This window comes from Poecilia mexicana, unplaced genomic scaffold, assembly GCF_051168715.1.
Source record: "Poecilia mexicana isolate PSO_F unplaced genomic scaffold, ASM5116871v1 scaffold_18, whole genome shotgun sequence".
NCBI lineage: Eukaryota > Metazoa > Chordata > Actinopteri > Cyprinodontiformes > Poeciliidae > Poecilia > Poecilia mexicana.
This window is the reverse complement of record NW_028263387.1, coordinates 2,911,254-2,925,541: the sequence shown is the minus strand read 5'-3', so window position 1 is coordinate 2,925,541 and position 14,288 is coordinate 2,911,254. Positions and strand designations below refer to the sequence as shown.

Here is a 14,288-nt window from a genome sequence, read left to right as displayed (position 1 = left end):
TGCATGTTGGTTGCTGGCAAGCTGACTTACAAGTGCTTTACTGTCACCTACTGGACAAAGGTGTTTGGAAAAATATTTTCTACTAATGAAGTCTATACATTTCAAATATTGTATTAACTGACCTGATATTGATAGAAATAGCAAATTAAGGTACACGATGATTGGAAAGATATTATACAAGGACCTAGTGCAGTGTTTCTCAAACTTTCTCAGGCTGAGGATCACTTAACCCATGTAGCAAACACTCACTCACCACCTAACTTGAAAATGACATATCTTAATATGTACAATGTGAAATGAAAATATTAGTCTCTTAACACACCTTTCATCCTAAGGAGAATGGATGAAAGGTGGTGGTCTGAATACCACTGTTTTGTAAATATGACTAACCACGACCAAGCCATGAACTCAGGACATTTTGAGTTATTTAGAGATTCTGAAAGTGTGGATTCTAAGCTTTACAATGCCAAATGTCAATGTCAAACACACGGGAATGAATACTACCAAGTGTTCATAACATCTAGGTATATTTGTAGTGTTTCTACACCACAGAAAAAGAAAAATAGACTTGAGTTTCTTTGGCAGAAACAAAAGTCCTCTTCTGCACCATTAAATATAAAAACGATTCACCCATTACTTTCAATTGTATTCATCTATATATTTAATTAATTGAATTGTTTTTCCATTAAATAAAAATAATAGCTGTTGATGTGCGAGCAGAGCATTATAAGCAAGCAAAGTCCTAAAAAACAAAGAACAGTTTTCACTGAGACTTGAGGCCTACTGTTCACAGCAAAGAGTTGTTCAAAAGAACTGAATCGCTAGTGAAGAACTCATCAATATTCTCAGTCGGTATGACTTGGCTTCCTGCGATCATATAAGAAGTCCTACCATTGTTTTTGTTTCACCTGTGTTTTCAACCTGTTTTTGGACTGTGGGAGGAAGCTGGAGCACCCGGAGCATTAACAGGGAAACTCCATGCAGAAAGACCACAGGCCAGGACTCAAACTGAGAACCTTCTTTTTGCAAGGCAACAGGTCTACCAACTGCAGCACTGTGCAGTCCTGAAATTACAATGCTTACTGTCACTATTTTTCTTTGAGAGCTGTACATGTCTATTTTTTTAAATGTATTCCTGTATGATAGAAGTTATAATACTCTTGTCATGTCATGTAAATTTAATTTACTTTATTAAATTGTTTATGCTAAGTCCTACATGTACATCAGTGATTTAAGAAATTCCCTTCTAGTTCAACGTGTGCTGTAATTAAAACACAATTTAATACTCTGTATACTGTAAATAAATTGATGCCTTGAATTTTCTGACCCAATGAATGCTGATAAAGTATCTGAATTCAATTATTCATAAACATTTTAATCAACACTATTTGTAAAAATTCTAATATATAAACTGGTATTTTGTCTATTATCCTTTTCTTAAGTATTATACCATACCCGGAATAAAAACAGCATCACGTCTAGTTTGTAGGTCTTTAAAACCACCTCTGAAAACTACAGTTTTCTCTAAATAACGATGATCTAATGACTGAACTTTAAAACAGGAATCGTTATGTCTTTACTCCATGAATTTCGTTTGAGTGGAAAAGTTAGATGACAGCAAACTGAAATCCCCAACCTTCAGAACAACTGTCCATGGCAACTCAGGAGGTGGCTACTGAGGAGAACTGTTTCTTTAAAAAAATCTAAATACCTCCCCGCTGCCTTGTGAATCATCAAGCCCCACCCTGTTCCTCCTTTTTTTTTTGTTCCACTTGCAAAACTAGCCAATCGGAACCCTTCGAAGTCGGACTTATAGTAGAATGACGGCGAAATCCTCCAATGAGAACGCGGCATTGTACGTTCAACGTATATAAGACATTTCTGCCGTTTTTTCTTTCTTTGGAAATATGTCGGCTGACTATGATAACAGGTTAGTAAAATTGTGAACAAGTCTTATCGGAACATCTTATTTCGAGGTTTATTTGTGTTTAAATCGGTTTTTTGAGCTGCTTGCTACAATGGAACGTTTTTGGACGCTTACTTAAGTAGCGTATACCGATTAGCCGCTTAGGCCCGAGTCTCGCCTCACTGTCCCCAATTCAATAGATAATTTACGCACACCGAGAGGAAATTTGGTGGATTGAGTTTCGAGTTGACCGTTTCTTTGTTAGCTATAAGTGCTCTGTATTGTTTTGGAGGCCTCCAAAAGATCTGTGATTATTTCTTAGGATGGTTTAATTAAATGGCTGCCGGCGCCATGAGCGGCACGTGAGTCCGTTCTGTGAATTGCTCGGTCAGAGACTTTATTTTCCGTTAAAACCGACTTTTAAAGCAGCATAGGGTCTACTGATGCCACAAGCCTCTCCGTTCATCACAAAATGTCCCTTATGCCGTGACCAGCTGGCGGTTCGGACTCGTGTTCTGGTACACTGGGTGCACATGGTGTTGGTAGCCGGCAGTGAACAATACCGGTAGCACCGGCCTCATGGTATCTAATAAGATTTACATCCCATTTCTCCCCACTTCGCTACTGTAGCGGTATTTTCATGTTGGTGTGAAATGTTTGAACTGCTATTAAAGGATTTCGCTGACCTGCGGTGTATTTTTGTTTTGTCAATCAGGCCAAAACTATCAAAGTGCGAGCTAATTTTTTTTAGCAGGCCCGTTTAGTGTGAGCCGAGCCTGCCCTTCTTCTCACGACGTTTCTTTTTGTTCTCTCGGCTCAGAATTAGTCCATTGTTTATCATCCGCATTTACTCATGGAGTTCCGTAGTCTGACATCTTGGAACACTTTGCTCTTTAACCCCAGTTCAGTCGACGCGCCTAGTCTTCTTTGCTCGGGCCGACAGGAAAACGACCATCTTGAATTGAGCAGGCAGTAAAAATGGCGGACTCACTCGGCCTGTGCTTGTAAGACTGGGGTGTAGTTCTTTTTAACGCGGCCTTTTGGGAGTCACCGTGGGTCATAAATTCGTATTTCAGCTAAAATGTACCAAATTTTTATTATTTCTGTCAGTCATATAGTGACCTGCTTAATTTTTTGCTGTTGTGTGATATAAGAAAGCTATCTGGAAATCAGTGCAGTGATGTCTTTTAATGGTTGTTTTTCAGGGATAATGGCCCAGAGGGCATGGAGCCAGATGGCATCATCGAGGTAAGTCTCCCCCTTCTACCTGAGTCAGGCTTTACTGTCGGCTTTACAGTAAGGAGTGTTTACAACACCCCTTGCTTTTTGTCTTGTTTGTCCTTCTAGTAGTTTAAATTTCATTGTTTATTGGTGTATGACTGAAAAGCCTGAGCAGGCAGTTTGTATAATTTGAGATGAAACATGTTGACATTTTAAAGTCACAATACTCAGAGGTTTAAAATGTTTGGTTGTCGTCTCTTGCTCCTCCAGAGCAACTGGAACCAGATCGTGGACAGTTTCGATGAGATGAACTTGCGCGAAGCTCTGCTCAGGGGAATTTATGCCTATGGTTTTGAGAAGCCATCCGCTATTCAGCAAAGGGCTATTATCCCTTGTATCAAGGGTGAGTATCTTGGATTATAAGTTCAGACTGCCCAGTGGTAACGGTTTAATTTACTTGTAAAGGTAATTTTTTTCCCTCCTTTGCACCCATTTATTGACTACATCAGTGCTGCTGAAGCAGCAATTCTAAATGCATCAAATGCCAATTACTGGCAATATTAGAACATTAATTTTTATATGGATGATGTGATTAAAATTTGTCTTGTTGACGTAAACGTACATAAGTTCAGAATTCATCAGAGGGTGTAAAACCTTGAGCTGGCAGCAGTAATTCCTGCAGCTCAGAGCTGATCTGTTTCCACTCTGCTTTCAGGTTATGATGTGATTGCTCAGGCCCAGTCTGGCACTGGGAAGACTGCCACCTTTGCCATTTCCATTCTCCAGCAGATTGATGTGGAGATGAAAGCCACCCAGGCTCTGGTTCTGGCTCCTACCAGGGAGCTGGCGCAGCAGGTAGGACATGATTTATTTTCTTTGTAAAGATGCTTCAGGTATAAAGTTAAGGACAACACTTCAAATACAGTAATAATATGACTAATCAAATAAACCACATAATAAGTTTTGCCCTATTTCATACCAACACTTGCAGACTCGTGGTCATCATTAGCAAGGAGCCGAAAGTTGAATTTAACAGCTGACTTTGAGCAGTGTTCTCTGTCTTGGTGGTGGAACCGGACTGGTCCAGAATCTGGACAGGCTTGGTATCCTGTTCCAAGATGAGAATTTGTTTCCATTATTCAGAACCCGTCCATCACGGTGCCTGCTGGACCTTGATGCTCTGATGCAGAAAAAGTAAAGGTTTTTGTTGTTTTTTTGTTTTTTTTTCCCTGACCTGCTTAGATTCAGAAAGTGGTGCTAGCCCTGGGCGACTACATGGGAGCCAGTTGCTACGCCTGCATTGGAGGCACCAACATCCGCAGTGAGGTCCAGAAGCTGCAGGCTGAAGCCCCCCACATCGTGGTGGGAACCCCTGGCCGAGTCTTTGACATGCTGACTCGTAAAAATCTCTGTAAGTTATTCAATCCAAACTGCACAAATTTTCTCCCATTTGATTTTTGCTCTATAAGTAAATATAATTTGGGTTCTTTGAATATGGTGTGAATTTGACTGATTACTTGTTGCAGCATAAATGCTTAAGCTGTTTCTTCGTACCTCGTAGTGGCAAGGTCTGCCAGTAGTCTTAGGTGGGATTTTAGGCTTGGCCAGGCTTCAGAGGAACATTGCAACAGTTTTACTGAGTCAGCATCTTCAGTGGTTTGTGTTGTAGCTTACCCCAGTGTGAAGGAAGTGCTGTACGATGATGAAATCCATGCGTGTCAACTGACTCTGTGAGCTGCTGGTGTTGGGATTCTCTGGTTGGCGTTCTGCTGACCCGAGTTGTCTCTCCATCAGGGACCCAGAGACATGATCAGACTTTCATGGTTCTGATTACAGCTGTTTTCTTACAGTGTCTGATTAATTTCTTTGTTTTTGCTTGTGCAACACTTGGGAAATAAGTTTACTGCACAATGACAATGCCCTAAGAACCACAGTTAAGCCTGACATTTTTCATCCCCTGGTAGATTTCATTTAACATTCAGATTTTCTGCAGGATAAAAGTTTGGGAATAATTCACCATTTCCAATTAATTATTTCCACCATTCTCAATGAATGGTTAATTACTTGGTAGCACAGTGTTTGTACCTCTCTTGTATTTGCTGACCGGCTCTTCCTGTTCCCCCTGGTATTCTGATTTGTTTGAGCTCCTTGTCTTTTAGATTGGAAGGTAATCCTTACATCACCCTAATCTGTAGCTCCTTCCACAGATTCTCTATCGGATTCAGTTTGGGACTCTGGCTGGGCCGCTCCAAAGCGTTAATATTCCAGTCAGAAGAAACATGTTGGTAAAAACAAAGCTTACTATGCATATAGGGGTATGAATAATTCTGGGCTTAACTGTAAATCCAGGTATTTAGGAACCAAAGGGGGAGGACCTGTTGATGCCATACTGTGAATTACTGTAACTGTGAAATTGCTCGGGTTGACATGTTCATGTTCTGGTGGCGTTTGCCACACCCTGCTGATAACTTCTCAACATGTTTCTGGAACATTTTTGCAGCGTCCAAAAACATCAAGATGTTTGTGCTTGATGAGGCTGACGAGATGCTGAGTCGAGGATTCAAGGACCAAATCTATGAGATCTTCCAGAAATTGTCCAGCAACATCCAGGTAAAAGCATCTACTAACAAAAGAGCTTTCTGAACAAAGGAGCAGAGTGGTGGCTCCGCCTTCCTGTGACATCAGAGGCTGATGGTGTTTGGATATGTGCCATTAACAGGCTAACAGTCAGCTGCACCATTTAGAATATTAATCATTCAGCTTAGATGGGAGGGGTGGGGGTGGAGCTGGCAAAAGTGCAAGTTAGGATCAGCTACTTGGTGATGGGTGTCAGATATTTGTTTTGTAAAATGGTGACTTCTCAATAATTTTAAAAGGGATCATCTCTAACAAATTGTCCAAATGCAAAGTATTAAGCAAATTTAAATTGGTCATGTGATTGACTTGTTGTTCATCTTGTGAGGTGCGTAACTGACTGAAAACTGTGTGTGTGTGTGTGTGTGTGTGTGTGTGTGTGTGTGTGTGTGTGTGTGTGTGTGTGTGTGTGCGCGCGCGCAGGTTGTCCTCCTGTCAGCCACAATGCCAGCTGATGTTTTGGACGTCACAAAGAAATTCATGCGGGAACCCATCCGGATCCTGGTGAAGAAGGAGGAGCTGACCCTGGAGGGCATTCGCCAGTTCTACATCAATGTGGAGAAAGAGGTGACATTTCTGTACTTCATGCAGCCTGACGTGGCCTAATATTTTATCAATCATTCAAAACTATGTGGATGATTCAGGCTGTTTACACCTTTAAAGTCCATTTTAACTATATGGATGTAAAATTAACGCCGTCAACTGTATCACTTAAGAAAACAAAAATTAAAGTTGTTTTAATTATGTTAATCACAGATATTGAAATAGCAAAATTATTTAATCTTGTATATTCTAGGTAGGTGATTGTATGAAACTTTTCTGTTGGGCAAAAGTTTGAGTCGCCCGATGACGTCTCCATGGCGTTAGGCCTGCCATGATGAAATGTGTTTGACGATAAACTGTTCTGGAAATCATTGTGATAAATGTTTTTTGGAGACCATTTTCAAGTAACATATTTATAATAGCATAATAATGCCTTCTCAGAGACCAAGTGGATTTTATTCTGTGAAGAACACTTAACACTGGAACTGGAAGATATTTCAAATATCTAAAATAAAACAACCATAAATAATGAGCAAAATGTCTGTGTAAACAAAACTGCTCTTCAAAAAAATATTCAAAATGGAAATGATAAAGCTCATTTTAATTCATTAGTAGTTGAGGCTACTGGTAACTAGTTGCTAACATGCTTGCTAGTTAGCTTTTGTGTCCATCATGGGTAAGTGCAAATTTGTCTGTTGGCTGGATGGCTTTAGTTTGCACCTCTGGCTCTGTTCTGTTGCTGACCCATGTGATTCCACATCCAGTCTGTGGATCAAAGCTGGGTCCTTTGGGCAGTGAGGCTGTAGCAGCTCACTGCCCAGAGACGGTGGCCACTGCTGATCTAAGAGCATTTTGGTGCAACGCCAACTCTGAATTTTGGAGCTTTATTGGATTTTAGACACAGTGGTAAAGCACAAATCTTGCTGCTGCTCAAGAGCATGGAACAAAACCAGAATAGAAGTCCTGATGACACTCTGATGCATGAGACCGATGAAATCGTCTGGTAATTAACAGGTCCTGTTTGACTTTGTCTGCAGGAGTGGAAGCTGGACACACTGTGCGACTTGTATGAAACCCTGACGATCACACAAGCCGTCATCTTCATCAACACCAGGAGGAAAGTAGACTGGCTGACTGAGAAGATGCATGCCAGAGACTTCACCGTCTCTGCTCTGGTAGGCCTGCAACTGTCTGTCTGTGTGTGCCCGACTCGGCTGCATCCTTAACTTCTGCTTCCAACTCTTCCTCCAGCACGGCGACATGGACCAGAAGGAGAGAGACTTGATCATGAGGGAGTTTCGCTCTGGTTCCAGTAGAGTTCTGATCACCACTGACCTGCTGGTATGTTTGGCTTCAGTCTGATTTTATTGTGCTGGTTCAGTAGTTTTTAGAGATCCAGCTTCTAGTTTCAGTCCTGTCAGTGGTCCAAGGTTCCCTCTCCTTCCAGCTGCAGTGTTGGTGAAGGACTGAAAGTTCCTTGGTATAGAAACTCTCCTGCCCTCCACTGTAGCTTAGTTCAAGTCTTTGATTCACAACTAAATGGCGGGTTACAGTCCTACTTTGATTTCTAATGGAAATCAAAGTAGAACCTCTGAATTCAGATTGTACAAGACTGTTGGCTCTTTTGTGCATTTCATACTTGCTGTTTCTCCTTCAGGCCAGAGGGATTGATGTTCAGCAGGTGTCCCTGGTTATCAACTATGACCTGCCAACCAACAGAGAAAACTACATTCACAGGTGATTAACAGCTCAGTCGAGTCAGCCTCATTGGAAACTGTTAATGGAAAACACTGATAGATTTGTATGAGTGTACTTTGATTTACTAAAGCTTAGCCTGTTTGGTCTTGGGTCAGGATTGGTCGTGGCGGTCGCTTTGGCAGGAAAGGAGTAGCCATCAACATGGTGACTGAGGATGACAAACGAACCCTGAGGGATATTGAAACATTCTACAACACCACCGTGGAAGAGATGCCCATGAATGTGGCTGACCTCATCTAGCTTCACCATGCCCAACATCCACCCCAACCTGCTTATTTTAGAAGTGAAGTCCTGTTTTTGCTATGTGATCGAAATTTTAAACTTCAATGAATTTCACTGATCTGTAATCCAAATATTTGAAAGTGTTTTTTTTTTTTATTATTTGCCTATTTGGAAGGATAGCTTACTGAACTGTTTCATCTGTTCACCATAGTTGTCATAGACCTTCATGCATCAGCTGAACTCTCCTTCAGATCAGAACTGCCTTCATCTGTAATACATTGATAAAAGCGATCTTTGGTTCATTGGCGTTTCCTCTGAAATCTGTTACTTTGAGGTCGAGCGATCAGAAGCATGATGGCAGTGACTCTTCATCGCTGACGTGTTGTGGATCCTCTTGCTACTCCACTGCTGCTTGTCTGAGCGGCTCAGTGCCGCTCAGGTGGAAGGATGGAGCAGCTCTTCACCAGGGCAGTATTTCTTCTGCCTTCAGTGTAATGACTCGGCATTCAGGACGAGCAACAGACGGCCATGTTCAGAGAAGCTCCAGTCAAAGGGTTTAGAGTAGAGGAATGCTGACGACCTGGTGGATTTACTTTAATGCCTTTATCATTCTCATAGCTTGTTTTGTTTTGTTTTCTTTATGGGGGGAGGTGGTGGAAAGTGGCATGAAAGGACCAAACTACATATAATTGGAGAAAAGGCCATCTGTGTCACCAACATTTTCAATAAGCTTCATTAAAGTGCTGGCCATGTTTTTCTTTATTACCCCCCATCTACTCCTCTCATTGCTTCAAATTACATTATGGGGTGTTAACCTTTTTGAGACAGTGTATCGAGTTTTCTACATTGGATTCTGTAAAGTATTTATTTTAATGGTCTTTAAAAAACAAAAAATAAAGGTTTCTCCTTTTTAACATAAACTGGTTTCTGCATTGAAAAGCCTAAACATTTTAATCCAAATCTTCTCTTGGAACATGTAGTTATGTTGGCTAAATGATGGAAGATTTGGAACCATCTGGCTTATATAAAGCCGTTTCTGCTCTCCTCATTGGTCCGAATCGTTTTAGTAATGGGGGTTCTGACATTAACAGGCTATGGGCATTTCAAGGCCTTTCTCCCATCTACACATTTTTATGGCACCTTCCAAAACGTTTACAATGTGCTTTACGTTGTAAAATCAAATGACTAAAATTCATAGCAAAAAGGTTTGTCTAATGTTCAATGGCTGTATTTCCATAACCCTGACTCTCATCCTGCTCAGTTCACAGAAAGTAGTCAGATGATCTCAGGGTGTAAAGAATAACTTGATATAAGCTGGTGCAAGTCCACTCAGTGCTAAACGCAATCTTTAATTCAACTGACCCCACAGGGAACTGGAGTGATCTATGGATTCTGTAGAAACTGGAGATGTTACCAGCACATGGATTATTGAAGAAATCGAGACAAAAATGTGAATGAGGGTTAGAGCATAAATAAGACATTGATATTATTTTGGTAAAACTCCTAATCTGATAAGATGGTTTTAATAAAATGTTTTGGGCTCATAAGAATCTCATGGTTGCAAATATATATAATATTTTTTAAGTAAAACTTTATTGCCTAAAATGGAACATTTATTTACTGGAGGCTTAATCATTTGTAGCAAATGATGCATCTGCAGCTAAATGAAAATTTAAACTTGTCAGCTGAACATCAATACTGTGTGGGCCTGATTGATGTTTATTGTATTAACTGTAATATTAAAAACATTTAATAGTAAAAGGTGATTAAGCCTCAACTGTTTTGGCAAATGGACTTTTTTGAGTGTATATTACAGATAATTACTAAATTAGCTGATAATTTCAATAATTATTTCATCACAGTTAATACAGATCAATAATTTCAGCCCTATTGAAGAGTTGAACATCTGAATAATACCATCTCTGTTAAACAATGAATGTTTAACAATGAAAAGTTATCAGACATCCAGACATTTAATATAAGTGAGACGTGAACCTAATATGTCTACAGCAGACAGCTATGGATCAATAGCTAAATAAATTTGAGTATTATCTGCATATAAATTAAAAGAAATATTAGCAAACAACCTGATCAAGTGGTAGCATAAAAATAAGTGGAGCATCGAAGCTTTGAGGTAAACCACAGATGGGCTGCAAAAGACTGGAGGAATTGTTACTAATTAAAATTTATCACATACGATTTGAGCCACACCCACAGAATACTGCAGCCGATTCTGACGTCTACTGTGTTGGAACAGAAATAACTGTTCATTTGACCTGATTTTAATATTAAGTTCATAACTATATCCACCAATTAATCCACATTATCAAGTAGATAATGTGGCTGGGATTCAAATCAGCAATCTTCTTGTTGCCAGGCAAGAGAGCTAATGACATCTCCTGTGTGGCAATTAGCTCATTCTACAGTTGTCGTAGAACTACTTAACATATGAATTTGGCATTGTCACTGTAAAGTGTTAAAATGTCTCACTGGAGAAAAGGGAAGCAACATGTAAAACAGAACAGAAGAAAACTGAACCATCCAAAAGAAACTCAAGAGACAAATCATCCTTCAGCTCCTCCATCTAAGCTGTTATACAAGTAACAAAGGTACTCAGAAGATATTTTATTCTTAATATTTGGCAAGATAATTCAAACATGAGAGGAAGCACATGACTAACACTGTTCAAAGGACTGCTGAATTCTGTTTGCTGCACTTTTGAGGTCAGAACCTGCATTTGGAAACATCAGAGGCAGGTTTTACTGTTCTTATTATGCTCCTTGATGTCTGGTGACCATGCTTTAAGTAAAATAATGAATTTCTCTGCATTTTGTATTTGCAAACAATTTTCATCATATGTGAGCCATATTGGATTTTGAAGCCAGACCTATTTATGATTCCAACTTCAAACTGCAACTTGTTTGTAAAAATGTAACACTTAATTACACTGTCAGTCAATTATTCAGTGCTGATTAAGGTTTAATGATTCCCCCCATCCCCTTCCTCAAATTACATTTTCTTGTAACAAGAAACATAAAAAGCTAACCAGACCACAGTTCACCAAGATCATATTTCAGTTTTACTGAGGTCAGAACCACTTGAACACAGGAAGTTCTCAGCCAGCAGCTGATGTTGCAATCCCTCCCACAAGAAAGGAATTGTTGGAACTTAGACTTGGATGTAGGAGATGTACTGAAATTTACAAGTTTATTCAATGTTGCATAACATAAAATTACAATTACAAAATGAAAGTTTTATGTTTTTTTAAAAAAATACCACTATTTAATCAATCAAAAACCTGCCTTTAGTCCAGCGTCTTGGTTTGTATCACTCCAACAGTTTTAAGCACCGTCTGTGGAACACCACTGACATACAGTCCCACCCAACACAGGGAGCTGCTGCTGTGAACCCGGTGACCACGGTAACACCTGGCAGACATGTGGCCTCTGTTCTGTCATATCTGCTGCTGCTGCTGCTCCAGCATGGCTTCACATGTCCGACCCAGTTCTCCCAGCTTGACCTTTGCATACTCAGCTCTGTTCAGTGACATCTGACAGTCCTTCCTGGTTGAGTAAGTGGAGCCCTCGTGTGGCTGACCAGTAGCAACCTGGTGGGAGGAAAACAACGTTAACATGGCTGGGCTGCTTACAATAATGACACGATTGTTTTTAAACCAGAGCTGGAAATTCGTTTCAGAACTCTGGAGGTATTATCATAAGGAGTGCACTAATAAATTTGGCCAGATTTAATTAATTTTGGGACATCAGTGATTGGCCAAAACAATCAATTCAGTTTATTTATATAGTGTACATTCACAACAAATGTTGTCTAAACAGACTTTACAAAAAAGTAAAGTGAGAGGCGGGGTACACCCTGGACAGGTTGCCAGTCTGTCGCATATATATATAGACAGAAACATTCAAATAAATTTTCATCAAACATAAGAATATGACCAGGGCCAGGAGACACTGACACCCCGGGTAAGACTGAGCAGTATATGGACCAAAGGCAACAAGTTTTCTTCTTCTGACCTGTGTGAGGTAGCGGATCTGGGCACCCAGTTCATTCTCCACTCGACTGATTGACGTCTGGAACTGGACCAGTTGCCTGTCCAGGAAGCTGGCGTTGTGTTTGTCTTTGGAGAGTTCCAGAACAATGTTTCCTGCCATCAAAGGAAAAGATCAGATGGAAGAAATCAATCCAAGGTGACAGTGAGCAGACCACACCCAAATTTACTGCTACTTTATGAAAGGAGCATCACAATACCAACATTAATGAGCAGCATTAGTAACTATTCCAAGTGACAAGGTAGTCACAAGTTGGTCTCAAGTTTCGTGAAGGCAGGACAATTCCAAGTCGGGTCCAAAGTCAGCCCAAATACCAAACGTTTTATATTAAGTCTTAAAAACAAGTAATTTGAACAAATATATAATTTCATCAAAAGTAATTACTAACAATTCCTTAATTTTTACAATATTTTGAAAGGCGTTTTGTTTGCTGGAACAAGCAGTAAAAAGTCAGAACAATCAGTGCTAATGTACAGTAAATATTAGCTCGACCAAATGAACTGATTCCCTAACACACAACAATACAAACCTGCCCTTACCAAGATCATCAGATTATTAAAATAACATGGAATTATTTATCCACCTGTACAGAAACAAACTTCATTATGTCTTATAATATTAAGTTGATTTTACATTATTATGATGCTGCTGTCTACCAACTTCTCTTCTTTAGGCTCTGGGCCAAAGCTCTGAGACTTTCTGTGCATATAATATAATGAGAGAAAATTAGGCATGTGCAGATATGGAAATTTGGGCTGATGTCAATATCTGATATTCATATTGCTTTTATGGCTGATATTTGCAGATATTAAAAACATTTCACCACCTTTTCAACATTTTGGAAAAAAAGGAGCACAACGCTGACTTCACCCTGCCTCTCTGCTTAAACAGCCCGCTATCCTGCTGCATCACTATCACGTGACCAACATCCACCCTGACCCTCCAGAAACAAATGGGAATAAATGTCCCTTCATCATATCGGCCCAGTTTTATGTATCGCATCGATATCGGCTGATACTGATACAGAAGGAAGCAAGGTTCCGGTGGGTCAAGTCCTCATGGTGTGTTGGTCTGTCAGGGCAGATGGCCGTCATTACAGGAAACGGACAGATGGGTAATGGCATTTTAGATGCTTTAAACATTTTAACTGTCCTAGGCAGGATTCTTAAAGCCATTTCACCACAAACAGCAGCGGCAGCCTGTTTGTGGTGGCTGAGCAAATGAGCAAATGTTACAACCTTTCTTCAAGAAAAGCTTATCATCAAATCCCAAGAAGAAAGCGGTCCTAATCACAATCCATCTAAAGGTTTATGGTGGTATTAAACCATTCCAGGAAGCTTATCTGGCCGCTGTTTTCACTTAGACCCCAGCCCCAAAGAACTCCAGCTCTGAGCAGCGGTATGACTGACTGACTGAGATGTTTCACTATTTTAAACATCGAGAGTCATTCTTCATTTTTTCACCACCAGTTATTTAGTCATTCAAATACATAACTATAATTTAATGAAGGTTTTCTGTAATTTACACAAAACTCGAACAACCAGGTGTTGAACTTGAAGAAAAATTAATTAGGTTGTTGTCGCATCTATGATTTATTTCCAAAGATTTAACTGAGCATCTTCAATGACTAGTGATAACAACATTTCTTGTTTTTAATTGATAGTATATTGTATATTTACACAACAGTGACGTATTTATTTCCACTTTTCTCGATGAGGAAAACAAGAAACTCCAAAAGCAGCGAAAGCACAGTTTCCTCACCAGCACACTGTAGGACCACCGCGATATCCTTCTCCACATCCTCCAGGATTCGGAGCCGCTCGTTCGCCATCCGGGTTAGGAAGGCGCTCGATGAACCAAACTTAATACAACGAAGAAAACAGCAGCCTTCTATACGCCAACAAACATCCACTTTAGTCTTTCTGCGGTAAGCGCGA

At 40.1% G+C, this 14,288-nt stretch overlaps 2 protein-coding genes and 1 non-coding gene across 3 annotated transcripts; 2 read left to right on the top strand and 1 right to left on the bottom strand.

Moving 5' to 3' along the window:
- Positions 1-1,818: 1,818 nt before the first annotated feature.
- LOC106924444 (eukaryotic initiation factor 4A-I) lies at positions 1,819-8,586 on the top strand. The gene is made up of 11 exons (XM_014998148.2): positions 1,819-1,930; positions 3,112-3,154; positions 3,398-3,530; positions 3,843-3,982; positions 4,370-4,538; positions 5,628-5,737; positions 6,185-6,328; positions 7,342-7,479; positions 7,556-7,645; positions 7,962-8,041; positions 8,158-8,586. Exons 1-11 carry the CDS (start codon positions 1,908-1,910, stop codon positions 8,300-8,302), a joined length of 1,215 nt encoding a protein of 404 aa, XP_014853634.1. The 5' UTR covers positions 1,819-1,907; the 3' UTR covers positions 8,303-8,586.
- LOC148153863 (small nucleolar RNA SNORD10) lies at positions 4,822-4,961 on the top strand. The gene has a single exon (XR_015766318.1). It is a non-coding gene; the product is annotated as a small nucleolar RNA SNORD10 (small nucleolar RNA).
- Positions 8,587-11,477: 2,891 nt separating the features above from the next.
- med11 (mediator complex subunit 11) lies at positions 11,478-14,246 on the bottom strand. The gene is made up of 3 exons (XM_014998152.2): positions 14,113-14,246; positions 12,316-12,446; positions 11,478-11,891 (listed from the first exon to the last, which is right to left on the bottom strand). The coding sequence occupies exons 1-3, from the start codon at positions 14,180-14,182 to the stop codon at positions 11,739-11,741; spliced, it is 354 nt and encodes a 117-aa protein (XP_014853638.2). The 5' UTR covers positions 14,183-14,246; the 3' UTR covers positions 11,478-11,738.
- Positions 14,247-14,288: the final 42 nt, after the last annotated feature.

What these genes read in the sequence shown, in the direction of transcription:
- LOC106924444 (XM_014998148.2), top strand. Translation starts at nt 1,908, where the DNA reads ATGTCGGCTGACTATGATAACAG. An exon ending in TATTATCCCTTGTATCAAGG is followed by an intron (nt 3,531 to 3,842) that starts GTGAGTATCTTG and finishes CTCTGCTTTCAG; the next exon opens with GTTATGATGTGATTGCTCAG. An exon ending in AATTGTCCAGCAACATCCAG is followed by an intron (nt 5,738 to 6,184) that starts GTAAAAGCATCT and finishes GCGCGCGCGCAG; the next exon opens with GTTGTCCTCCTGTCAGCCAC.
- med11 (XM_014998152.2), bottom strand. Translation starts at nt 14,182, where the DNA reads ATGGCGAACGAGCGGCTCCGAATCCTGGAGGATGTGGAGAAGGATATC. An exon ending in GGTGGTCCTACAGTGTGCTG is followed by an intron (nt 12,447 to 14,112) that starts GTGAGGAAACTG and finishes CTTTGATGGCAG; the next exon opens with GAAACATTGTTCTGGAACTC. An exon ending in AGATCCGCTACCTCACACAG is followed by an intron (nt 11,892 to 12,315) that starts GTCAGAAGAAGA and finishes TCCTCCCACCAG; the next exon opens with GTTGCTACTGGTCAGCCACA.